This window comes from Palaemon carinicauda, chromosome 11, assembly GCF_036898095.1.
Source record: "Palaemon carinicauda isolate YSFRI2023 chromosome 11, ASM3689809v2, whole genome shotgun sequence".
Classification (NCBI taxonomy): domain Eukaryota; kingdom Metazoa; phylum Arthropoda; class Malacostraca; order Decapoda; family Palaemonidae; genus Palaemon; species Palaemon carinicauda.
Window position 1 is genome coordinate 17,887,307 of NC_090735.1, and position 23,831 is coordinate 17,911,137.

The 23,831-nt window shown below is 36.3% G+C and overlaps 1 protein-coding gene across 5 annotated transcripts in view; it reads left to right on the plus strand.

Moving 5' to 3' along the window:
• Positions 1-21,061, plus strand: part of LOC137649983 (glutamate receptor ionotropic, kainate 2-like) — a 263,849-nt gene extending 242,788 nt beyond the window's left edge. For all 5 annotated transcript variants that reach the window (XM_068382977.1, XM_068382982.1, XM_068382981.1 and 2 more), the window contains 10 exons: positions 498-611; positions 3,940-4,146; positions 5,413-5,636; positions 6,311-6,448; positions 10,097-10,294; positions 11,477-11,579; positions 13,433-13,562; positions 15,890-16,005; positions 18,245-18,397; positions 19,993-21,061. In XM_068382977.1, the coding sequence (XP_068239078.1) occupies positions 498-611; positions 3,940-4,146; positions 5,413-5,636; positions 6,311-6,448; positions 10,097-10,294; positions 11,477-11,579; positions 13,433-13,562; positions 15,890-16,005; positions 18,245-18,397; positions 19,993-20,154 (1,545 nt within the window). In that variant the 3' untranslated portion in view covers positions 20,155-21,061. The remainder of the gene's footprint in view (positions 1-497; positions 612-3,939; positions 4,147-5,412; positions 5,637-6,310; positions 6,449-10,096; positions 10,295-11,476; positions 11,580-13,432; positions 13,563-15,889; positions 16,006-18,244; positions 18,398-19,992) is intronic.
• Positions 21,062-23,831: the final 2,770 nt, after the last annotated feature.

Genomic DNA, 23,831 nt, shown 5'->3' on the forward strand with positions numbered 1-23,831 from the left:
TCAAAGATATCTCAGTTATTTTACTTCCCAAAATATCATGGTAGATGAATGCTAAAATGAAAATTATTGATTTTTAGTATTCCATTTTTCTATAGTTGGTATGTACGTATTAGAGCGGCAATTACAGTGTGCAAGCCACTGGCTCTTGTACTAATGTCAGGATGTGAAAGGGGTAAGGTCATAAAGGATGAGGATTGAATGGAAGGAATGGAATGAGAGCATCATGACAGACGAGGCCGGAGTCCGGGGCTCAGTCCAAGGGGCACCACAAAGCACACCAGGTTTCCTAAACCCGGTTCCTCTTCGGTCCTTGAGAAATTGATCTTTTCTTATTGTAGCCCGGAAAAGGAATAATGATTCTATAGTCAGTTGACTTCCCTATTCATATTTAATACCATTTCCTTGATAAATCAATGATATCGTTCATTTACCTTATATTTTGTTATTTTTTTTTCCTGTTTCAAACTTCTTTTAATCTATATTTTCTTTCCTTGCAGGTTGGTTACTGGCATCCAAGCACAGGTGCCAACTTCACCAGGACCAATGGAGAAATTCCTACAAACATGATGGAGGGAATTCAGAACAAAACTCTCAGAGTCTCCATGGCTTTTGTAAGTTTCTCTCTCTCTCTCTCTCTCTCTCTCTCTCTCTCTCTCTCTCTCTCTCTCTCTCTCTCTCTCTCTCTCTCTCTCTCTCGCTCTCCTATTTGAATGTGAGTGATATGAAAATCTCTCTCTCTCTCCTATTTGAATGTGAGTGATATGAAAATCTCTCTCACTCCTATTTGAATGTGAGTGATATGAAAATCTCTCTCACTCCTATTTGAATGTGAGTGATATGAAAATCTCTCTCTCTCTCTCTCTCTCTCTCTCTCTCTCTCTCTCTCTCTCTCTCTCTCTCTCTCTCTCTCTCTCTCTCTCTCTCCTATTTGAATGTGAGTGATATGAAAATCTCTCTCTCTCTCTCCTATTTGAATGTGAGTGATATGAAAATTCTCTCTCTCTCTCTCTCTCTCTCTCTCTCTCTCTCTCTCTCTCTCTCTCTCTCTCTCTCTCTCTCTCTGGGTATGTACATATATCAATAAAACTATAAGCTCTTTCCTCTTTCTTATTCTGCATTGTAAAGATTCAACAAAAGACGACTTTATCTTTCTCAATTCTAACCCTGGGTGTAATTCATCTTCATTCTCTCACGAGGAAGACACTTCCAAACATTCTCCAGTGTCCAATGAATCCTATGACCATCCTATGACCTCACCTTTCCTTTTCCTTCTTTTTACTCACTCCTGAGGTCAGGTGGAAACCAATCTGAGCACTTGATTCATCTCCCATTCATCTCAAGCGTAGATCGAGTGAAAGATAATGGATATTGGTTTTGAATTGCCTGTTCAGAGGATCAGTTTCTAGTTTGGTTGACTTTTTTATTTAGTTGAAGCAGTATTGACTGATCTAATGCTATGAACTTGCGTTACAAATTGTATCATTGCTGAAATGCATGAATTTGTTGAATTGACATTTGAATGATCTGTTTATTGACATTATAACCCGTTTGTTTAAAGTACTGTATGTGGATTTGTAGCCTATTATCTAAGTATGTTGATTTTTAGCCCATTATCTAAATATGTTGATTTTAAGGCCGGGAGCACACTAGCGACTCTGTGGCGTCACAAAGCCACAGCATCGTGTGGCGGGGATGTGGTCTCCCATAGGTTTCCATTGTTTTCAAAGCCATGCCACGCCTGTGGCGGGGATGAGCGACAGAGAGCCACAGTCGCTTGCCACTGTCGCTAGTTTGCGCGGCAAAACTTGACTAAGGCCGGGAGCACACTAGCGACTCTGTGGCGCCACAAAGCCACAGCATCGTGTGGCGGGGATGTGGTCTCCCATAGGTTTCCATTGTTTTCAAAGCCACGCCACGCCTGTGGCGGGGATGAACGACAGAGAGCCACAGTCGCTTGCCACTGTCGCTAGTTTGCGCGGCAAAACTTGAAAACAACGGAAACCTATGGGAGACCACATCCCCGCCACACGATGCTGTGGCTTTGTGGCGCTACAGAGTCGCTAGTGTGCTCCCGGCCTTAGTCAAGTTTTGCCGCGCAAACTAGCGACAGTGGCAAGCGACTGTGGCTCTCTGTCGCTCATCCCCGCCACAGGCGTGGCGTGGCTTTGAAAACAATGGAAACCTATGGGAGACCACATCCCCGCCACACGATGCTGTGGCTTTGTGGCGCCACAGAGTCGCTAGTGTGCTCCCGGCCTTAGCCTTTTATCGACATATTTATCCTCATTATTCGTTTCTTCCTTTCTTATTGACACAGATTTACTTGATATTTTTTTCCTTCTGGTACCACAATGAAAATATTTCATGTTATTATTGGAACATATTGATAAATAAATGAATCTTTTGCTGTTTTAAACCCAACCAACTGCAAGAGACCATTCGTATGTTTTCATTCCAGGTTAACCTTTCACGCCCAGATATATCCTTTTAGGTCAATTTCATTCTTAACCCCTCAGTCATATATTTGCTCTTCGTTTTTAACCTGTTGATTTATCCTCGCCCTAACCTCTTCTTTTCTTTTTCTTTATTCCATATTCTTTTACTTCTTATTCTCATTTTCATATTTCACCTTTTTTTTACGTTATGTTACCCTTCTGCCTAGTTCCATGTTCCCTTACTTAAAATTTTTAATGATCTTTCCTCTCTGATTTTATTTCAGGATTACACCTTTTAGTTACATCCTCTACTTATCCTTTCAGCTTTATCCTATCATCCTTTTCTTCCCTTCCGATTAATCTTTTGTTTCTTATTTCTCCAATTTTCATCCATTTTATTTTATCCGGTTTCCCTATTAGGTTTTTTTCATATTTTTCAGTTTAATAATTTGTCTTGAAAAATGTGTCTGTTGTTTCTAATCTTTATCAAACTCTTTACCTTTCCGTTTACCACATTCATTAACGGTTTACCTATCTTTTTCCATTTTCAATTTATCACAGGGTGTCCATATTTTACCGTTCGCTCCTATCTTTATCTATAACATGCATTTTAGGATGTGGGTACTGTAACCTGGGACTCGAACCCCTCAAACTCGTTAGTTCCTTTGGTCGCTGCAACCTCACCATCCTTGTAAGATAAGGAGGCGGGTTTGGGGGAGCCTATAGGTCTATCTGCTGAGTCATCAGAAGCTATTGCCTGGCCCTCCTTGGTTCTAGCTTGGGTGGAGAGGGGACTTGATTGCTGATCATATGTATATATGGTCAGTCTCTTGGGCATTGCCCTGCTCGATACGGCAATGTCACTGTTCCTTGCCTCTGCCATTCATGAGCGACCTTTATAACCTTTAAGGGTTTGCGTATCGCCATGTTCAACTAAGATGTACTAGTTACGACCACCCATACTAGGTTGTTTGCTGTTAATATCAGACTTAAGTCTCCCACCATAACCAATCCTAACTGGGCAGCGCGGTGAAGAAAATAGCCAAATCCTATACAGTATATGACTAAGGACATGTCTGAGGCCTTTGTCCTGCAGTGGACTAGAAACAGTTGCTTCTGTTGTTGTTGTTATCTTTATCTTACCACATGCCCCTATATTTATCACACGATTTAATGATCTTACCATAACATCCATCTCCAATCTACCACAAGCTTTACTTATGAAATTATACACTCTGCCTTTAATAAACCAAAAGTTTTTCATCGTTTGGTTATACGTTTTGCCTTTTAATCTACCACAAGATTTACTCGTGAAACCATAACCTCTTTGCATTTATTTTACCAAACGTTTTTTTACCATAGCCTCGATCTCTAATGTACCACAAACTTTACCTGTGAAACCATAACCTCTCTGCATTTTATTTACCAAACGTTTTTATCATCGTTTTATCAAAGTTTTCCCTTTTAGTGTTAAACCTTCCTTACGTTTGTCCCTTCTTCCCAGAACGACCCTTACGTCATGCTGGCCGAGAGCGCGGAAAAGCTGACTGGAAACGATCGCTACGAGGGATTCTGCATCGACCTTCTGACTGAAGTTGCCGCCAAGTTGAAGTTCAATTTCGTCCTCATTCCCGTCGAAGGAAACGGCTACGGAGGCTTCAATAAGACCACCGGGAACTGGTCGGGCATGATCAAGGAACTCTTGGAGGGGGTAGGTATACTCTGGAGGGATTTCTTGTGTGTGTGTGTGTATGTGGGTGTATGATTTCTTGATAAAGAGGAACAACAGCAAACATTTGATCATTCTTGAGACACATGTTATGTGCAGTTTGATATTGATAAGAATTTTCATTTTTACCATTTAACTTTTCTTGTTTTGTTAAATTTTTACAAAAACTATTTTGACATTTGCTTTATAGTGTTACATGACTTTTCAAGATGATTTTATGCTTTAATTTTGTTTTGCAATGCTTAAAAGGTATAAATGTAGGGAGCTATATATTTTCCTTGGTTAACTATTGTGATGTTTTTTTAAATACATATTCTTTTTGAATAAGTCCTTTTATATATGGCATCACTGTGGGAGCATTTTGATTATTATATAAATGTGGGCTTTGATTATTATGAAATATATCAAAACTTTTGTATGTGCCTTATGTGAAGCTGTGAGCCAAAAATCATTAGCATAAGATGGTTTTTCTTTTTTTGTAACCTTTCAAAGTAAATTTTCTAGACAAACTATATGTTTCATAATGAATTTCAATGTTTTTGATCATTTTCTATCAGGCAGGACAAGAATATTTTAGCAATATCCTGACATCAGTAATGATCTTGATTTGTCCATTGTATATGTAAAATACTGTTTTTTATCAAATTTTCTATGGCTTTGAAGCAATCATTCAAACTTCTAACACCTTAATGAAAAAACTTATATATATATATATATATATATATATATATATATATATATATATATATATATATATATATATATATATATACAGACACCATATCAGGCTTTCATATATATATATATATATATATATATATATATATATATATATATATATATATATATATATATATATATATATATACAAACACCATATCAGGCTTTCATATATATATATATATATATATATATATATATATATGTATGTATGTATGTATGTATATACATATGTATATTTACAGAGAGAGAGAGAGAGAGAGAGAGAGAGAGAGAGAGAGAGAGAGAGAGAGAGAGAGAGAGAGAGAGAGAGAGAAAATATGAAAATAACCACGAAGTTAAAATGCTTATAACAAGGCGAGTTTTTCTAGAGAAAAAATAAATTATATCTAGAACAACTACCGATGCTCATCAGATGAGCTACCCATGTTCATTAATAATAATAATAATAATAATAATAATAATAATAATAATAATAATAATAATAATAATAATAATAATAATAACCATAAATTTTTTCTTCCTAAGCGAGCTGACCTCGCCATGACTGACCTGACCATCAGTCACGAGAGACAGCAGGCAGTGGACTTCACGATGCCCTTCATGAACCTAGGAATCTCCATCCTGTACGTGAAGCCCAAGAAGGCTCCTCCTTCCCTCTTCTCCTTCTTGTCTCCTCTCTCCTACGAGGTCTGGATCTACATGATCACGGCCTACGTCGGCGTCTCCCTTCTTATGTACTTCCTGTCCAGGTGAGTCGATGCATTCTTCATTTTATGTCATTGTTGAAAATTATTTCTATAATTTCAAAACCAATTGGTTGACGTTAACCTGACTTTCCTTTGTGATAGTTTTCAAGAACAAGTAGTTTAATTACTATTTCTTTTTTACTTTTATACGCAAGTTTCAAGAGCAATGAGCATCTGAACAATTTTTTTTTTTTTTTTTTTTTTTTTTTTTTTTTGAGAAAGTTGTCAAAAGCATTAGGTATAGATTAACAGTACCTTTCTTTGTGGTAGCTTCTAAATCCAATTGGTTGAATTATTATTTATATTTACATCACTTTACTTTGTGGTAGTTTTTAAGAGTCGTTGGTTTAATTACCATTTCCTTTTTACATATTTTTCAAGAGCAATGGATTTAAATTACCGTTACCTTTCTTCGTGGTAGCTTCTAAAACCAATTGGGACCTTCTCTCTGCCGTTCATGAGTAGCCTTTAAACCTTTAAACAAGTATACTTATAATGTAATAAAATAAAAATAGAAATAAAACCTTTCTCGTTGCAAGCTTTCTCCCTACGAATGACAGATTCCCCTGGCCCTAGCTTGGTGGAGAGGGACCTTGTCTCTGCCATTCATGAGCGGCTTTTAAACCTTGAAAAAAGTATACTAATGCTGTAATAATAAAAACTCTTTCTCGTTGCAGGCTGTCTCCCTACGAATGGCAGAACCCCCATCCCTGCAATCCTGATCCAGAAGAATTAGAAAACCAGTTCACTCTGAGGAATTGTCTATGGTTTGCCATAGGCTCCCTTATGCAGCAAGGTTGTGATTTCTTGCCCCAGTAAGTAGTGCATGTTGGGTTTTGTAAGTAGTGCCATGTTGTTTTTTTTAGGTAGTGTCATGTTGGGTTTTGTAAGTAGTGCCATGTTGTTGTTTTTTTAGGTAGTGTCATGTTGGGTTTTGTAAGTAGTGCCATGTTGGGTTTTGTAAGTAGTGCCATGTTGATTTTTTTTTTTTTGGTAGTGTCATGTTGTGTTTTGTAAGGAATGCCATGTTTTATTTTTTTTAGGTAGTGTCATGTTGGGTTTTGTAAGTAGTGCCATGTTTTCTTTTTTTTTTTAGGTAGTGTCATGTTGGGTTTTGTAAGCAGTATCATGTTGGGTTTTGTTAGTGCCATGTTGTGTTTTGTAAGCAGTGTCATGTTGGGTTTTGTAAGTAGTGCCATATTGGGTTTTGTAAGCAGTGTCATGCTGGGTTTTGTAAGTATTGCCATGTTGGGTTTTGTAAGTAGTGCCATATTTTCATTTTTTTTTAGGTAGTGTCATGTTGGGTTTTGTAAGTAGTGCCATGTTGGGTTTTGTAGAATCATGTTGGGTTTTGTTAGTGACATGTTGTGTTTTGTAAGTAGTGCCATGCTGGGTTTTGTAAGCAGTATCATGGGTTTTGTTAGTGACATGTTGTGTTTTGTAAGTAGTGCCATGTTGGGTTTTGTAAGCAGTATCATGTTGGGTTTTGTTAGTGACATGTTGTGTTTTGTAAGCAGTGTCATGTTGGGTTTTGTAATAAGTGCCATGCTGGGTTTTGTAAGTATTGCCATGTTGGGTTTTGTAAGTAGTGCCATGTTGGGTTTTTAAGTAGTGTCATGTTGGGTTTTGTAAGTAGTGCCATGTTAAGTTTTGTAAGTAATGTCATGTTAAGTTTTGTAAGTAGTGCCATGTTGAATTTTGTAAGTAATGTCATGTTGGGTTTAATAAGTAATGTCATGTTGAGTTTTCTAATTAGTGCCATGTTGAATTTTGTAAGTAATGTCATGTTGAGTTTTGTAAGTAGTGCCATGTTGAGTTTTGAAATGTAGCAGTTTGCGTGCTAAGTTAGAATTATATGTTATAATTAACTTTCAATATTCCATTTGTCACAGTTGAGTTCTTTATATTGTTTCTATCGTTTTTATCTGAAGAATAATAATTTTTATGGCTTTCAAATTCAATTATATTTGTTGTTTTTATCATTAGTTTCTGAACTGCTCATAGTAATTTATATCTTCTATGGCGCTGCAGATATTTGATTGTCATTATTGCTATTCTAACAACAGTATAGAAATTTGTTATACCTTGACAACATTACCCCTTATTAAAATCTGCTGTACTAAAACTTCCCCAATTGAAATTTATTGTTTACCAACAGCATTAGCCTCCTATTAGAATTTGCTGTTCCTTGACAAAATTAGCCCCATAAAAAAAATTGTTCCCTGACAATATTAGTCTCCTGTAAAAGGTTTTATCTGACAACATTAGCCCCATATTAATTTTTTGTGCCCTGACAACATTAGCCTCCTATTAAACTTTGTTGTACCATGGCAACGTTAGTCCCTATTAAAATATTTTGTTCCCTGACAACATTAGCCCCTTATTAAACTTTTTTTTTTGTACCCTGACAACGTTAGCCCCCCTATTAAAATTTGTTGTACAATGATAGAGCCCCCTATTAAAATGTTTTGTTCCCTGACAACATTGCGACTATATTTTTTTTTTTTTTTTTTTTTTTTTTTTTTTTTTTTTTTTTTTTTTTTTTTTTTTTTTTTTTCCTTATAATATCGTCCCCCTATTCAAATCTTTTGTACACCAACAACATTAGTCCCCTATTCGAATCTTTTGTACCCCAACAACATTAGTCCCCTATTCGAATCTTTTGTACCCCAACACCATTAGTCCCCTATTCGAATCTTTTGTACCCCAACAACATTAGTCCCCTATTCGAATCTTTTGTACCCCAACACCATTAGTCCCCTATTCGAATCTTTTGTACCCCAACACCATTAGTCCCCTATTCGAATCTTTTGTACCCCAACAACATTAGTCCCCTATTCGAATCTTTTGTACCCCAACACCATTAGTCCCCTATTCGAATCTTTTGTACCCCAACAACATTAGTCCCCTATTCGAATCTTTTGTACCCCAACACCATTAGTCCCCTATTCGAATCTTTTGTACCCCAACACCATTAGTCCCCTATTCGAATCTTTTGTACCCCAACAACATTAGTCCCCTATTCGAATCTTTTGTACCCCAACACCATTAGTCCCCTATTCGAATCTTTTGTACCCCAACACCATTAGTCCCCTATTCGAATCTTTTGTACCCCAACACCATTAGTCCCCTATTCGAATCTTTTGTACCCCAACACCATTAGTCCCCTATTCGAATCTTTTGTACCCCAACACCATTAGTCCCCTATTCGAATCTTTTGTACCCCAACACCATTAGTCCCCTATTCGAATCTTTTGTACCCCAACAACATTAGTCCCCTATTCGAATCTTTTGTACCCCAACACCATTAGTCCCCTATTCGAATCTTTTGTACCCCAACAACATTAGTCCCCTATTCGAATCTTTTGTACCCCAACACCATTAGTCCCCTATTCGAATCTTTTGTACCCCAACAACATTAGTCCCCTATTCGAATCTTTTGTACCCCAACACCATTAGTCCCCTATTCGAATCTTTTGTACCCCAACACCATTAGTCCCCTATTCGAATCTTTTGTACCCCAACACCATTAGTCCCCTATTCGAATCTTTTGTACCCCAACACCATTAGTCCCCTATTCGAATCTTTTGTACCCCAACAACATTAGTCCCCTATTCGAATCTTTTGTACCCCAACACCATTAGTCCCCTATTCGAATCTTTTGTACCCCAACACCATTAGTCCCCTATTCGAATCTTTTGTACCCCAACACCATTAGTCCCCTATTCGAATCTTTTGTACCCCAACACCATTAGTCCCCTATTCGAATCTTTTGTACCCCAACAACATTAGTCCCCTATTCGAATCTTTTGTACCCCAACACCATTAGTCCCCTATTCGAATCTTTTGTACCCCAACAACATTAGTCCCCTATTCGAATCTTTTGTACCCCAACACCATTAGTCCCCTATTCGAATCTTTTGTACCCCAACAACATTAGTCCCCTATTCAAATCTTTTGCACACCAACAACATTAGTCCCCTATTCAAATATTTTGCACACTAACAACATTAGTCCCCTATTCAAATCTTTTGCACACCAACAACATTAGTCCCCTATTCAAATCTTTTGCACACCAACAACATTAGTCCCCTATTCGAATCTTTTGTACCCCAACAACATTACTCCCCTATTCAAATCTTTTGCACACTAACAACATTAGTCCTCTATTAAAATCTTTTGCACACCAACAACATTAGTCCCCTATTCAAATCTTTTGCACACCAACAACATTAGTCCCCTATTCAAATCTTTTGCACACTAACAACATTAGTCCTCTATTAAAATCTTTTGCACACCAACAACATTAGTCCCCTATTCAAATCTTTTGTACCCCAATAACATTAGTCCCCTATTCAAATCTTTTGCACACCAACAACATTAGTCCCCTACTAAAACATTTTGTAAACAAACCTTGAAAAAGAAGTATATTCTTAATCTCTTTTTTTTCCACTTTCTTGCAGAGCCGTTTCGACGCGCTTGGTGGCCGGCATGTGGTGGTTCTTCACACTCATCATGATCTCGTCCTACACGGCTAACTTGGCTGCCTTCTTGACCATCGAACAGATGGAGACTCCTATCGAGTCGGTGGACGATCTGGCCAGACAGACTAAAATCAAATATGGAACAAAAGATTCTGGAACCACGAAAAATTTCTTCAAGTATTTTTCCTCTTAGATATTTGGTTGTTCACTGTTTATTTTATTTCATTTTATATATTTTTGAGTGGAGGGTTTTGTTTCTTTGTTGCCTATTTTTTTAGAGGTGGTGATTCTGATTGTCCGACCGGAGAAGCTGTCTTTTTTTTTCTTTTATCTATTGATGTATTATTAGGCTTAATACTTTTTTGGATGTTAGAATATTCTTTATATATTTTTATTTTGCTTTTACTTATCCCAAATTTACATCCACACAGTGTTCTTTGTCACGAGTCCTCCACGTAATCTACCTCTTGGCAAAAGTTTTCTGCATTGTTTTAACTTGTTAAGATCTCTATTATTGAAATATATTTCTATTCACTTTGTGAATACTATATCATTTACATTTCGTGGATATTCAAGATATTGTTCACATATCTAATTGTTATTACAGTCATTTTACGTCATTACTGAAGAGAATTATTTCTCTGGCGTAGCTTTCAAAATCAATTGGTTGACATTAACGTTACTTTTCTTTGTGGTAACTACCCAAACAAACTTTGGTTGACATTAACATTACTTTTCCTTGTGGTAACTTCCAAAACAAACTGGTTGACATATCATTTATGTTCTTTGACGAAGCTTTTAATACCAGTTGGTCGACATCGATATTACCTTCCTCTTTCGTAGTTTCGAAGATCAATTAATAAATAATAATTCATTTCCTTCCAACACCAATTGTTTCAATATTGAAATTTCCTTTCGTTGTGGTAGCTTCCAAGACCAATTGGTTAGCTCATCGTGTCTTATCTTTGAAGTAGTTTTCAATGTAAATTGGTTAACATAAAAAAAGACTCTTTTGGTACCATCAAAACGAATTGGTTGAACTGTCATATCCCTTTCTTTAAAGTAATTTTCAATAGAAATTAGTTGGATTATTACTACTTTTTTTAAATACCTTCCATCATAATCATCATCATCCTCATCATCATCATCTCCTCCTCCTGCTACGTCTATTGACACAAAGGGCCTAAGTTAGATTTCCCCAGTCGTGGCTATCATGAGCTTTTAAATCAATATTTCTCCATCCATCATCTCCTACTTCACGCAAATTAGTTGAAAATATAATCTCTATTCTTCTTAATCTCTATTCTTCTTCCTTGCTTTGAAAACCAGTGGATTTATGTTAATTTTACTTCTCTCCAGGTCGTCTAAATTCGAAATCTACCGGAAGATGTACAGATTCATGGAGAATGAGGAACCGTCTGTCTTCGTCCGTTCCAACAAGGCTGGAGTAGAACGCGTGGAGGTGAGCACCTGTAAACACTGCCCACTGTAACACCTGTCAACATTTATTATTATTATTTTTATTATTATTATTATTATTATTAGCCAGGCTACAACCCTAGCTGGAAAATCAAGGTGCTATAAGCCCAAGGGCTCCAATAGGGAAAAATAGCCCAGTGAGGAAAGGAAATAAGGAAATAAATAAATTATTTGAAAAAAAATAACAATGTATTCTAAAAACAGTAACAGCGTCAAAACAAATATGTCCTATATAAACTATTAACAACGTCAAAACAGATATGTCTTATATAAACTATTAACGACATCAAAAACAGATATGTCATATATAAACCATAAAAAGACTCATGCCACCCTGGTCAACATAAAAACATTTGCTCCAACTTTGAACTTTTGAAGTTCTACTGATTCAATCACCCGATTAGGAAGATCATTCCCCGAGGTTTAAAGGCCGCTCATGAATGGCAGATGCAAGGGACATTGAGTAGGACAATGGCCAAGAGACTCCATATTACATATGATCAGCGCCCAAGCCCCTTCTCCATCCAAGCTAGGACCAAGGAGGGCCAGGCAATGGCTGCTGATGGCCCAGAAGATAGACCTATAGGCTCCACCTAAACCCCCCCCCCCACCCTTAGCTCACAAGAATGGTGATGGTGACGTTGCAGCTACCAAAGAAAGTAACTAGTTTGAGCGGGACTCGAACCCCAATTTGGCGTTCACCAGTCAGGGACGTTACCACGTCGGCCACCATGTGTATGTGTATGTTCTGATTAACTCTGTTCAAAATACGAAAGCAACTGTCATTTTTTACTGTATTTATTTCTAAATTTCACTACAAAAACTTTCCGTAAGGGTTGTGGTGGCCTATTGACAACGTCCCTGCTTGGTGATCGTCAGCCTGAGGTTCGAGTCCCGCTCAAACTCGTTAGTTCCTTTAGTGGCTGCAACCTCATCATCCTTTTGAGCTAAGGAAGGGCGTTGGGCGCTGATCTTTGTATATATGGTCAGTTTCTAGGGTATTATCCTGCTGGCTAGAGCAATATCACTGTCCCTTGCATCTGCCAATCATGAGCGGCCTTTAAACCTTCAAGTGTTTGCTTATGCGTGTGTTTATGCAATGAATAACACTTAATGAGAGTGGGATGAGTGTACCTCCAACAGTCTCTTGCCCTTCTATTTTCCCCTTTGCAATAGACTTAATTTTCCTCTCTCATGTGCGTTTGCCCATAAGATGAATCGCAATAAATCTTTAGCTTCTGACCCTTTATTATTCTTAGATCATTTCCATTTACTGTCTCATAATACCTGTTTATCTATAGTTTTTATTCATTGATTTTCTTTTACCCCATCTCTTCAGTCCGTTCATTTTGTCTCTTTCAATATTTCTCATATCGTTTATTTATTTACTTTCCTCACTGGGCTATTTTTATCTGTTGCAGCCCCCGGGCTTATAGCATCTTGCTTTTGCAACTAAAAATAATAATAATAATAATAATAATAATAATAATAATAATAATAATAATATTGTAACCATTCCATCTTACCGAAATATAATTCAATCATCATCTTTTTTATTTGAATATTTGTAGATTTTTACCGATGAAAATGTAATGAAGAATGAATAACAACTATAGTCATTTTTTTTTTAGCGAGGCAGATTTGCACCGACTCGCAGCGGTGCCCATTTAGTTCCGAAAAGTTTCCTGATCTCTGATTGGTTGGACAAGATAATTCTAACCAATCAGCGATCAGGAAACTTTTCCGAGCTAAAAGGGCACCGCTGCGAGTCTATGCAAATGTGCCTCATTGAAAGAAATTGACTATAGACATTTTTGTTTTTCCCAATCTTTCCAGAACGACAACGGCCTCTACGCCTTCTTCATGGAATCTACTTCCATCGAATACATGGTCGAACGACGTTGCAAACTCACTCAAGTCGGCGGTTTATTAGATTCCAAGAGCTACGGCCTCGCTCTTCCAAAACGTGAGTCGTTATTTAGTACAAACTCATTATGTTTTTTTTTTTTTTTGGCGGGGGAGATGATACATACTAAACTCAATTTTTTTTTTTATGAGGTCCATTTGCACCGACTCGCAGCGGTGCCCTTTTAACTCGGAAAAGTTTCCTGATCGCTGATTGATTAGAGTCATCTTTTCCAACCAATCAGCGATCAGGAAACTATACTGAGCTAAAATGGCCCCCCTGCGAGTCGGTGCAAATCTGCCTCATTAAAAAAAATTGACTAGCTAGGGAGCATGATATATTACTGGCAGCTCTATGAATAGTTTGCCAACAAAGTCATATATTTTTGGGAGATACATTACCAACTATACACTGTTTAAGAAAAATAAAAATAAAAAATAAAAACCTAATTTCAACCTGAAATTCTCCTTCAAAATATACCGTTCTTATCCGTATTTCAGTAGAATACAGGCAACCGTAATTTTTACCCTACTTCTGTATTGTTTTTTACGGGTTGGTGACCGTTATATCACTCGTTTACGTCAATATATCCGTTTTTAAAACGGTAAATGCCTGGCAACATTTATTCCATGATTTTTTACATTTTTTTACGGCATGTTTTCAAGTGTAGGGTAATTATACATACATGATTCATCTTCTCCATTGTGATATAATTCCATGTTGTTCAGAAGCTTTGACATGTAACCAACTTAACAAATGTTTATTAACTGTGAAAGAATCATAGAAATATATCAAATACAGAATCTTACCCTTCAGATACCTAAAAGAAACAGTATTACAAAACAACATATTCATCCATCCAAGTAACCAGATGAATAATGTTTTTCTTTTCTCTCCGATATTTGCAAAGAGAAATCAGATGCATTTCTCCCTTTCGCATATTTAATCTTCTTAACTGGTTCAGTGATCTGAAATATTTGATGTTCTAATAACATTTAACAGCTTTGGCATATTTTGATGCAACATGCTTGGAAAAATGTGGGATATAGGTTATGATCCGGAAATTCTTTCCATATACTGCACATCGAAAATTCTCTGTATATACATTCAGAGCACTTTAGTCCATTTCTTTTAGCGATGCAGATTTGCACCAACTCGCAGCGGTGCCCTTTTAGCTCGGAAAACTTTCGTGATCGCTTATTGGTTGGAATTATCTCGTCCAACCAATCAGCGATCCGGAAACTTTTCCCAGCTAAAAGGGCACCGCTGCGAGTCGGTGCAAATATGCATCGCTAAAAGAAATGGACTATAGACATATTCAACAAAACAAGTGAAGAGAATATATAGGTATGGATATTGTCATAACCCTTTCTAAGCGGTGAAAGGGTTTGTGTATCACCATGATCAGCAAAGCTGTATTAGTTAGAGTCACCAATACTATAGTCAATTCTTTTTAGTGAGGCAGATTTGCCACCGACTCGCATGGGTGCCCTTTTAGCTCGGAAACTTTTCCTGTTCGCTGATATGTCGGACAAGATAATTCTAACCAATCAGAGAGCAGGAAACTTTTTCCGAGCTAAAAGGGCACCGCTGCGAGTCAGTGAAAATGTGCCTCATTAAAATAAAATTGAGTATGGGTTGGTTTGCTTTGATTAATCAGACGAAAAATATCCCACCGTCACCAATCCGTGGTGATCGTGGTGAATGTATACTAGCCAAACCCCAGACATAAATTGACATGTCTAAGGTATTTGTTCTGAAGTGGGCTAGAAACGGTTGCATTTGTTGTTGTTATTGTATTGTAGAACATAATGCAGAACCCCTTTCTGTTTGTATATATAATATATATATATATATATATGTATAGCTGTTTATATATATATATGTATAATATATATGTATATATATATGTATACTGTTTATATATATATATATATAATATACTGTAGGAACTAACGCCATTAGTAAAGTATGCGATACAGAAAATGGAAAAGAAAGCCTATGTGATTATATTCTAATCCAGAACACCTGTCTATATTGTACACAGATGTGTAATTAGCAAAAAGATAGCCTATATAATTATATTCTAATCCAGAATGCCTATCTTTAATGTACACAAATGTTTAAATAGCTTCCACAAATTGGGCCAATACAGAAAAATGAAACATAGATCGAATTCTCTTTATCTCCATCATATACTGTATATATGTATGTATATATATATATATATATATATATATGTGTGTGTGTGTGTGTATATATATATATATATATGTGTGTGTGTGTGTGTATATATATATATATATATATATAGATTGTCAGCAAATTATGCAGTAGAAGGATAATGAAAGAGAAATGTAAAACTTAATCAAGATTTTCTTTTCTAGGATCACCATACAAGGGCCCCATAGACGTGGCTCTACTGACGTTACAGTCGGAAGGTAGATTTCACATCTTGAAAAATAAATGGTTCCGACAAAAGAAAGGCGGAGGGAAATGTAAGGTAAGAAAGACTATACGCACTCTATATTCTCCTTCATTCGCTATGTGTAAGGTTTATTCTAATTTCTCTCAATAGATGGTGCTGTAGCTCACTTTATCTAGCTGGGAGGACTATACTCATCCTATTATTATTATTATTATTATTATTATTATTAGCCAAGCTACAACCCGAGTTGGAAAAGCAAGATGCTATAAGCCCAAGGGATCCAACAAGGAAAAATTGCTCATCGACTAAAGGAACTTAAGAAACAAATAAACGATCTGAGAAATAATGAACATTGAAAATAAAATATTTTAAAAACAGTAACAAAACCGAAATATCAGTGAAAATAAAATATTTTAAAAAACAGTAACAAAACCAAAACTGATATTTCATATACAGTATAAACTTTAAAAAGACTTATGTCAGCCTGTTCAACATAAAAAACATTTGCCTGCAAGTTTGAACTTATGAAGTTCAATCGACTCAACTAACCGATTACGAAGATCATTTCACTATGCATAAGGTTTATTCTAATTTCTCTCAATAGATGGTGCTGTAACTTACTTCATCTAGCTGGAGAGGAACAATCCATAAATTTCACCGTCGTTCAGAGTTTTCTTTATTCTATTTTTTTCTCTAAAGACATAGTTGCTAGCTTGACAATTATTTATAATTTTTCTTATTTCTTATTTTCTATGTAATTTTCCTCGCATAGTATTTACGCAGGTGAAGTCTTTTCTATTCCCTTTAGCCTCAATAGAAGGTACCTTCCTATCTCTTTGAAATCTATCATTGGAATTGTTCCCTGTAAAGATGCTATTGAAAACTTACATTTTTGGATTTATATGTTATATAATCATGAAAATACAATGTAATTTATGTATCCTGAGTAACGCCAATGGGAACTGCACTGAGTAATGGTATCTCATTTTGGGCTTAGACCAATATTGTCTCCCTCAGCACAGAATAATTAATAAAACTCTCCCAATGGATAATGCTACTTGTGTCTGAAGATTAAAGTGTGGCCTTTAGGACTGGATAATGGCTCCCTGGTTTATCAAGGATGCTAAAGACGATATGATTTATGTATATATAATTAAAGGATTACGTCTCTGCCACAAAAGTCAAACCAAATCTGGAACGTCAGCTTTTCACAGCTGAATTGGTCCGTTAATTTTCTTGTAACGGAACTTTGATTTGAATTAAGTCAACTGATCTACGCATCTGAAAGCGCGCCAACAGTTTTGCTTAGGAAAATCTGAGGCCCCAGACAATGTTTTAGATGTAACTATACCTCTCATTTGGGTAAAAAAAAAAATAAGTGTGAAACTATAAAAGAGATTACTCGAGTACCGTAAGTAAATAAGATCGCGATAAGTGTTTTGATGGAGATGGTTCGGGCATGCTCTTTGCACTCTCCAAGAGAGATTAGTTCACCAAACGTTTGATTGGGCTCCACAAGGAACTATAAGAGGTGGAAGACCCAGGCCAAATGGCTGAGGATTGAAATGTTAATTGGAGGAATAATGAATGGAGAAGTATTGAATTGAAATCTTCAAGATAGAGACGACTGGCTGAATCTGACCGAGGTCCTTTGCTTCAATAGGCGTAGGAGGAGATTGTGATTTGGATGATATTTGTAAGCTTTGCGTCTTCTTCTTTAGCATATTTTTAACTAAGACGCTTCCAGCGTGGAATTACTGAAGAAGCTAAGTTTCAATCTCATGAAGAGATCATAGAAAATAGGTATATTCATTTTTCTCTACCCAGAATGTTTTCAAGAATATAATTTATTTATGTCTCTGATGTATGCTTGCAGAATACTGTATTATAAGAAATTGAGAAATCTGGATCACATGAAATCAGACTTTCAGTATTGTTTTCTGTATTTTAAATTACATTGAATGCTCATAACTACACATGTTTAACCCTTCCACTGCCATGGGTGACTTAGTCAAAATTTGAAAAAGAAAACTTTTAAAATCGCCTGAAAGTTAACATTCAATGGAAAGGTCTTGATGAAAACTTACCAATAAATATAAAAAAAAACAAGGGATTTGTGTGTACTTGGCAGATTTTTCTATATAAATTCTCCTTGAATTCACCAATGGCAGTGAAAGGGTTAGGGACCAAAAACTTGTTAGATTTACCAAAAGCAAATATTTGTTATTTTTTTTACTCCAAAAGACTAAATATTGCAAGTAACGCAGAACTACAAATTTGTGCTAATTAAATTTCCATCTTATTCCCCATACAGGAAGAGGCAGGATCGGGAGGTGGCGCCAGCGAACTGAATCTATCAAACGTGGGCGGAGTGTTTGTGGTACTAATGAGTGGGATGGGGCTCGCCACTGTCGTTGCCATGGCAGAGTTCGGGTCAGAGTGTTGGGACATCGCGAAAGTGGATAAGGTACTCTTTCTTGTTGTGTATGGGGGTCAACCCCCTCCCCCCATCGTAATTTTTTTTTAATGGCCGCATTAGCATAGAATCGCAGGGATGCCCTTTAAGCTCGGAAAACTTTCCTGCCAGATGGTTGGTTATACAAGGTAATTCTAACCAATCAGCTAGTAGGAAACTTTTCCGAGCTAGAAGGGCACCGCTGCGAGTCGGTGCAAATGCGCCTCATTAAAAAAAAAAAAATAAATAAATAGTATAGTTATTACTTGTGGGGTCAACAAAAGACATCCCCAGCCGGGACACCCCCCCCCCCTTTTTTTTTCCCCAGCCGGGACACCCCCCCCCCCTTTTTTTCCCCAGCCGGGACACACCCCCCCCCCTTTTTTTTCTCAGCCCGGGACACACCCCCCCCCCCCCTTTTTTTTTTCCACAGCTCCAGGTGGTGAATGTCTTTCCAGGTCCATATGGACCAAGTACCATGAATCTACTCCAGTCCTGGACTCTGAAGGTTTCCAGAGTTTGACTGCGAGTGTCATTATCCAGTAATGAAATAGTACGACTATTCTGAAAGCATTCTGTATTATCCTTATTGTTATCTTTATCATTATCATTCATAATAACAGTAGCATTAATGGCAATTGAGAACAATGAAAGTGAGAGATGATTAATAATTAGATAAAAAGTAATTAATTTGAAAATTAAGAGTTTCCTATTAAATAAGCTCGTGCCTTTTTTATGTAGCAAGGATGAGTTCATTATTCCATTAAATCCATCGCTCTCTTGGTTACTTTCTTTAATGAATACTTTTCTTTAAACGTCTTGAGATCATCAAGAATTTCATGCCATTTTCATCTCTTTATTTGTATATTTTGTTTTTTATTCACACAACTTTACTATTACTTGAATTATTATTAACAATAGTGTTTTCTTTCTGTTTGTTTTTCTCTTCTCCAGTCACTTCACAGCATCCCACATCTTTGCGTTATCTCCTTTTATCTGTGTTTCACTTTATCTACTCTTACTCCGGTCACCACATGTTATCAGGGCTTTCATATCTCCCTTTATTTCATGCTGTTTATTCTTCTTTCAGTCACTTCACTCCGGCCAAATCATCAATCATTCTCTTTTTTATCTTCTTTTTTCATGCCATCTCCTCGTCTTGCAGACACTTCTTCTCATCAGACTCATCGGGCATTGAATTTTTCTTTCTCTCTATTTCATACTAGTGAAATTTTGTATGCAGTTCAGCTCGTTAGACATTCTTATATTTGTCTTATCTTTTAACTTATTCTCTGTATCATATTATTCGCATATGACTGTTTTTTTTTTTTTTCTAGTATCACCCTGTCATCATCCAAACTATACATTACCCTCTGGTTCAATTTCATATTATCCCATCTACTATAGTTAAGTCACCTAATAATGCAGCTTCTTCGTATGTGTTATCATCTATTTTTTCCTCTTTTACAACACAACATCATATATTTCATTTACTGCTACATTCCATCTGGCTTTCCATATTTGTTACTCCTTTTGATAGGACAAGAATTTTATTGATCTTTGTAACCAGGATAATAACCAAGACCCCTTTCTCATCAACCTTCCAGGTTCCGTTGATGCAAGTCCTGAAGGATGAACTAACGTTCGTCTTCAAGTGCAAAGGATCCTCGAAGCCGGTGCGGAAAAAACCCGAGGAATCCGAGACGGCCACCGAGGACGCTTATGGATCCAACGACTACAATTACACTGTGAAGAAACCACTGACCTGATTGCGTGTGACGTCACACTTTGACCTCACTCATCAGTTTTGCACCCCTTCTACCCCCAAGGGGTGGTTCTTGATTTGGTCTCTTTGTTTCAAGAATCGTTGTCACCACCAACCAACGTGGTGTGATTTACACCACCAGGACGTCGTTTTACGGTTGTATTTAGCCAAGCTGCGTAGGACGTCTAACCCCTAAGCCAAAAGAGCACCAGTGATCCTTATGTCAAGGGGCTAAACAGCTTTTCGACTATATCCAAAATCCTTTGGCGAGATCTTTATGGCCCCTGAAAGCCAGACTCGCGATGAGGAAAATTTTTGATGACTGCAATTGCTGATTCAGCATCGACATACATTTTGATTTTCAATTTTTGAATTAGGCTTCGAGAGAAGCATTGGGATTTGTCGTTGTTTTAGCGGTGTCATAAGTTTGTTTCTTGTATTGTATGCCTGACAGTTCATGTTGTTTTTTGATAAAGACACAACTGCAAATCAGGAAGGATTTCGTAGGGCAGTCGAATACTTCCAGATTTTGTTTGACATCACGCATGATGCCTGGAAAATCTGCAGCCTTCCGTTGTACAGATTTTCTACTAAAACAACCGATTTACTCATATTGACAATGATACAAAACAAGTCATTTGTATTTCAATATGTTGTTTGTATACAGAAGCTATGATTTGTAAGGTACAGATGTTATACCTAAAGAAGTATGACCTTTGCTGTAACATTTGCGTAATGATTTTACTCATAGGGAGTGAATTTGCTTGTTGACAATAATTTTTGCTCCACGCCACATTCCCTGTTGGCAGCTTCTACCTCAACCATGATTATTATTTATTTGTTTAGCAGTTTTCTTCTGTTGCTTCTCTACCTTTTCAGATTCAGATATGTGCCATATATATATATATATATATATAGAATGTTGTACGACATAGCGCGTGTATGGTGTATATTCCGTATGCCTTTACGTACTCAGTTTTAACCCATGTATATAATATATATATATATATATATATGTATATATACAGTATATATATATATATATATATATGAGGTTAGATAAATATTTATAATTGTAGAGAAAGCTTAGGAAAAAAAGTCGATAGAATAAGCATTGCAACCTGAGCCTCATCTTGATAGAGTAGGCTGACCACAGTTCCTTTCTCCCGTCACCTTTTCTCAAAAAGGTCACTTAGGAGTGACCTTAATGACCTTGATGACTTCCTTAATGACCTCCTACTCCATTTGAAGCTGTTTTTTTATATATATAGACAGTGGCCGTCCAAGCCTTTTGAACTTGGGACACCAGAGTGCTACCCTTGTGCTGTCTCCAACCACGTAATTTCTAAGACTTATTTATTTCATTATTGTTTTAGATCATTTCTAGTTAAGTTTGTTATGGTAATAAAGTACTGACTCCTATGAAGCTCATAGTTTCTTTCTTTTTTCTTTCAGAGTTATGAATAAAGATACAGGAAAAGGGATGATAGTTTTTCTGGTCTTGGAATGTGATAATTTTCTTATTATCAAAATGTGATATATCAGCTCCTGGAAAATCTTTAAAACTAAGGAAGTTAGAATAGAAAAGGAAGGAAGTATGATGATGCATTTATTTGTAAGTGACGAGTGGCTGTGATGACTATTTTCTCTCTTATGGTGCTTTATTAATAATATTTTCGTCATTGTTCTGCTGCTCCGTGATACCCATAACTCTCCACTTTCAATTTTCATTTAGGAGAAAATCCACAATCCTGTATTGGCTTTCTTGGAATGCGTAAACAAAACTAAGTATGCCATTACTCTCTCTCTCTCTCTCTCTCTCTCTCTCTCTCTCTCTCATATATATATATATATATATATATAAATATGTATATATATACACATATATTATATATATATATATATATATATATAATGTATATATATATATTTATATATATACATATATATGTATATGTCTATAAATGTGCTTGCAAATAAATGTATATATATATATATATATATATATACTGTATATATACTGGTTGTATTTTTCAGAATCTGCATCCGGGCCCCTCCATGGCATAGAAATTTTGAATTATGGTAACTAAGACCATAATAATCTCAAGGAGGGTATTATCCCTGCTTTATGAAGCCAGGTTGTCATATACCAACATTATACTCGAAAGGTTTATTAAAAATCAATGGAAATTTAATATTAATAGTTTGGTATTTTGTGGAGCCATTATTTGAAGAAACAAATAGTGTTCAGTAAACATGTTTGGTCAGGAAATGAAAATAATAATAATGATAATAATATTAATAATGATAATAATAATGATTCCTAGACATCAATGTCAGCGAATACCTTCACAAGAAGTATTTGTAATCTTGTATTACATAACTAAAAGATATATTCACCTAAAGGTAGAAAAAAAATATCAGTAAAATCTATTTTGGTTAAAATAGAGTAAAATATCAATTAATTACGTTACTAATATTAGCAGTAAAAGAGTTATTATAAAAAAGTTTTTCTCAAAGTTGAGCAAATGAAGGTAATAAGAAATATTTTTTTTATTATCTAGACCGATAAAAGAGATAACTATTATATTGTACTCGACTGCATTGTTACGAGCCTTGATTTAGCTTTGATAGGCAAATAAAAGAGCTAAGTACTCTATTTCATTCAAGTAAAAGAACTTCCTGCTAAATTACAGTCAATTATAAAAAACCTACCACTCAATTACAGTCAAGTGGAAAACTTACTTCTCAATTAGAGAGCGTAGAAGTTTCATGTCTCCAGATTTAATCTTCCTTCCCTTTTTTAGAGAGAATCAGAAATGTGAAGATTTTAGAATCGAGGAGAAATGGATCCCAGTTGGAGATAGGTAGAAATTTAGCGTTCAGGGGTTGTGGTGGCCTATTGGTAACGTCCTTGCCTGGTGATGGGAAGCCAATTGATTTAGCTTTAAATGTGCAAAAAGAAGTAGTCAAGTTATAAAGGAAATATAAAAGACTGGTCTCAAGAAGACGCGAGGTGTAAAGCCAGTTTGTTCCATCCATCCATCCATATACCAAGGCACTTCCCCCAATTTTTGGTTGTAGCCGACACCAACAATGAAACAAAACAAAAAGGGGACCTCTACTCTCTACGTTCCTTCAGCCTAACCAGGGACTCAACTGAGTTCAGCCACAGCCCAACCTCCCACATTATCCACCACAGATGAAGCTTCATAATGCTGAATCCCCTACTGCTGAGTTTGTTGAGAATAAGAAAAGAACTTTTCTATGAATGTCATAGAGAATGTAAATTTTATTATTATTACCACCACCACCTAAGCTACAACCCTAGTTGGAAAAGCAGAATGCTATAAACCCAAGCGTTCCAACAAGGAAAAATGAGCAAATGGAGAAAGGAAATATATGAGTAGTAATGAATAAATAACATTAAAATCTAAAGGTCAGTAACAACGTTAAAATAAATGTAATATATACATTATGAATACAGACTCATGTCAGTGTGTTCAACATGAAACATTCGCAGCAAGTTTGAACTTCTGAAGTTCCATCGATTCGCCTGTCTGATAAGGATGATCATTCCACAATCTGTTAATACCTGGAATAAAACTTCTATCCATAGTCAAAGGATATCATAGGTATGTTTACATCACATATCAAATGCAAACGTTGATCGATCTAGCA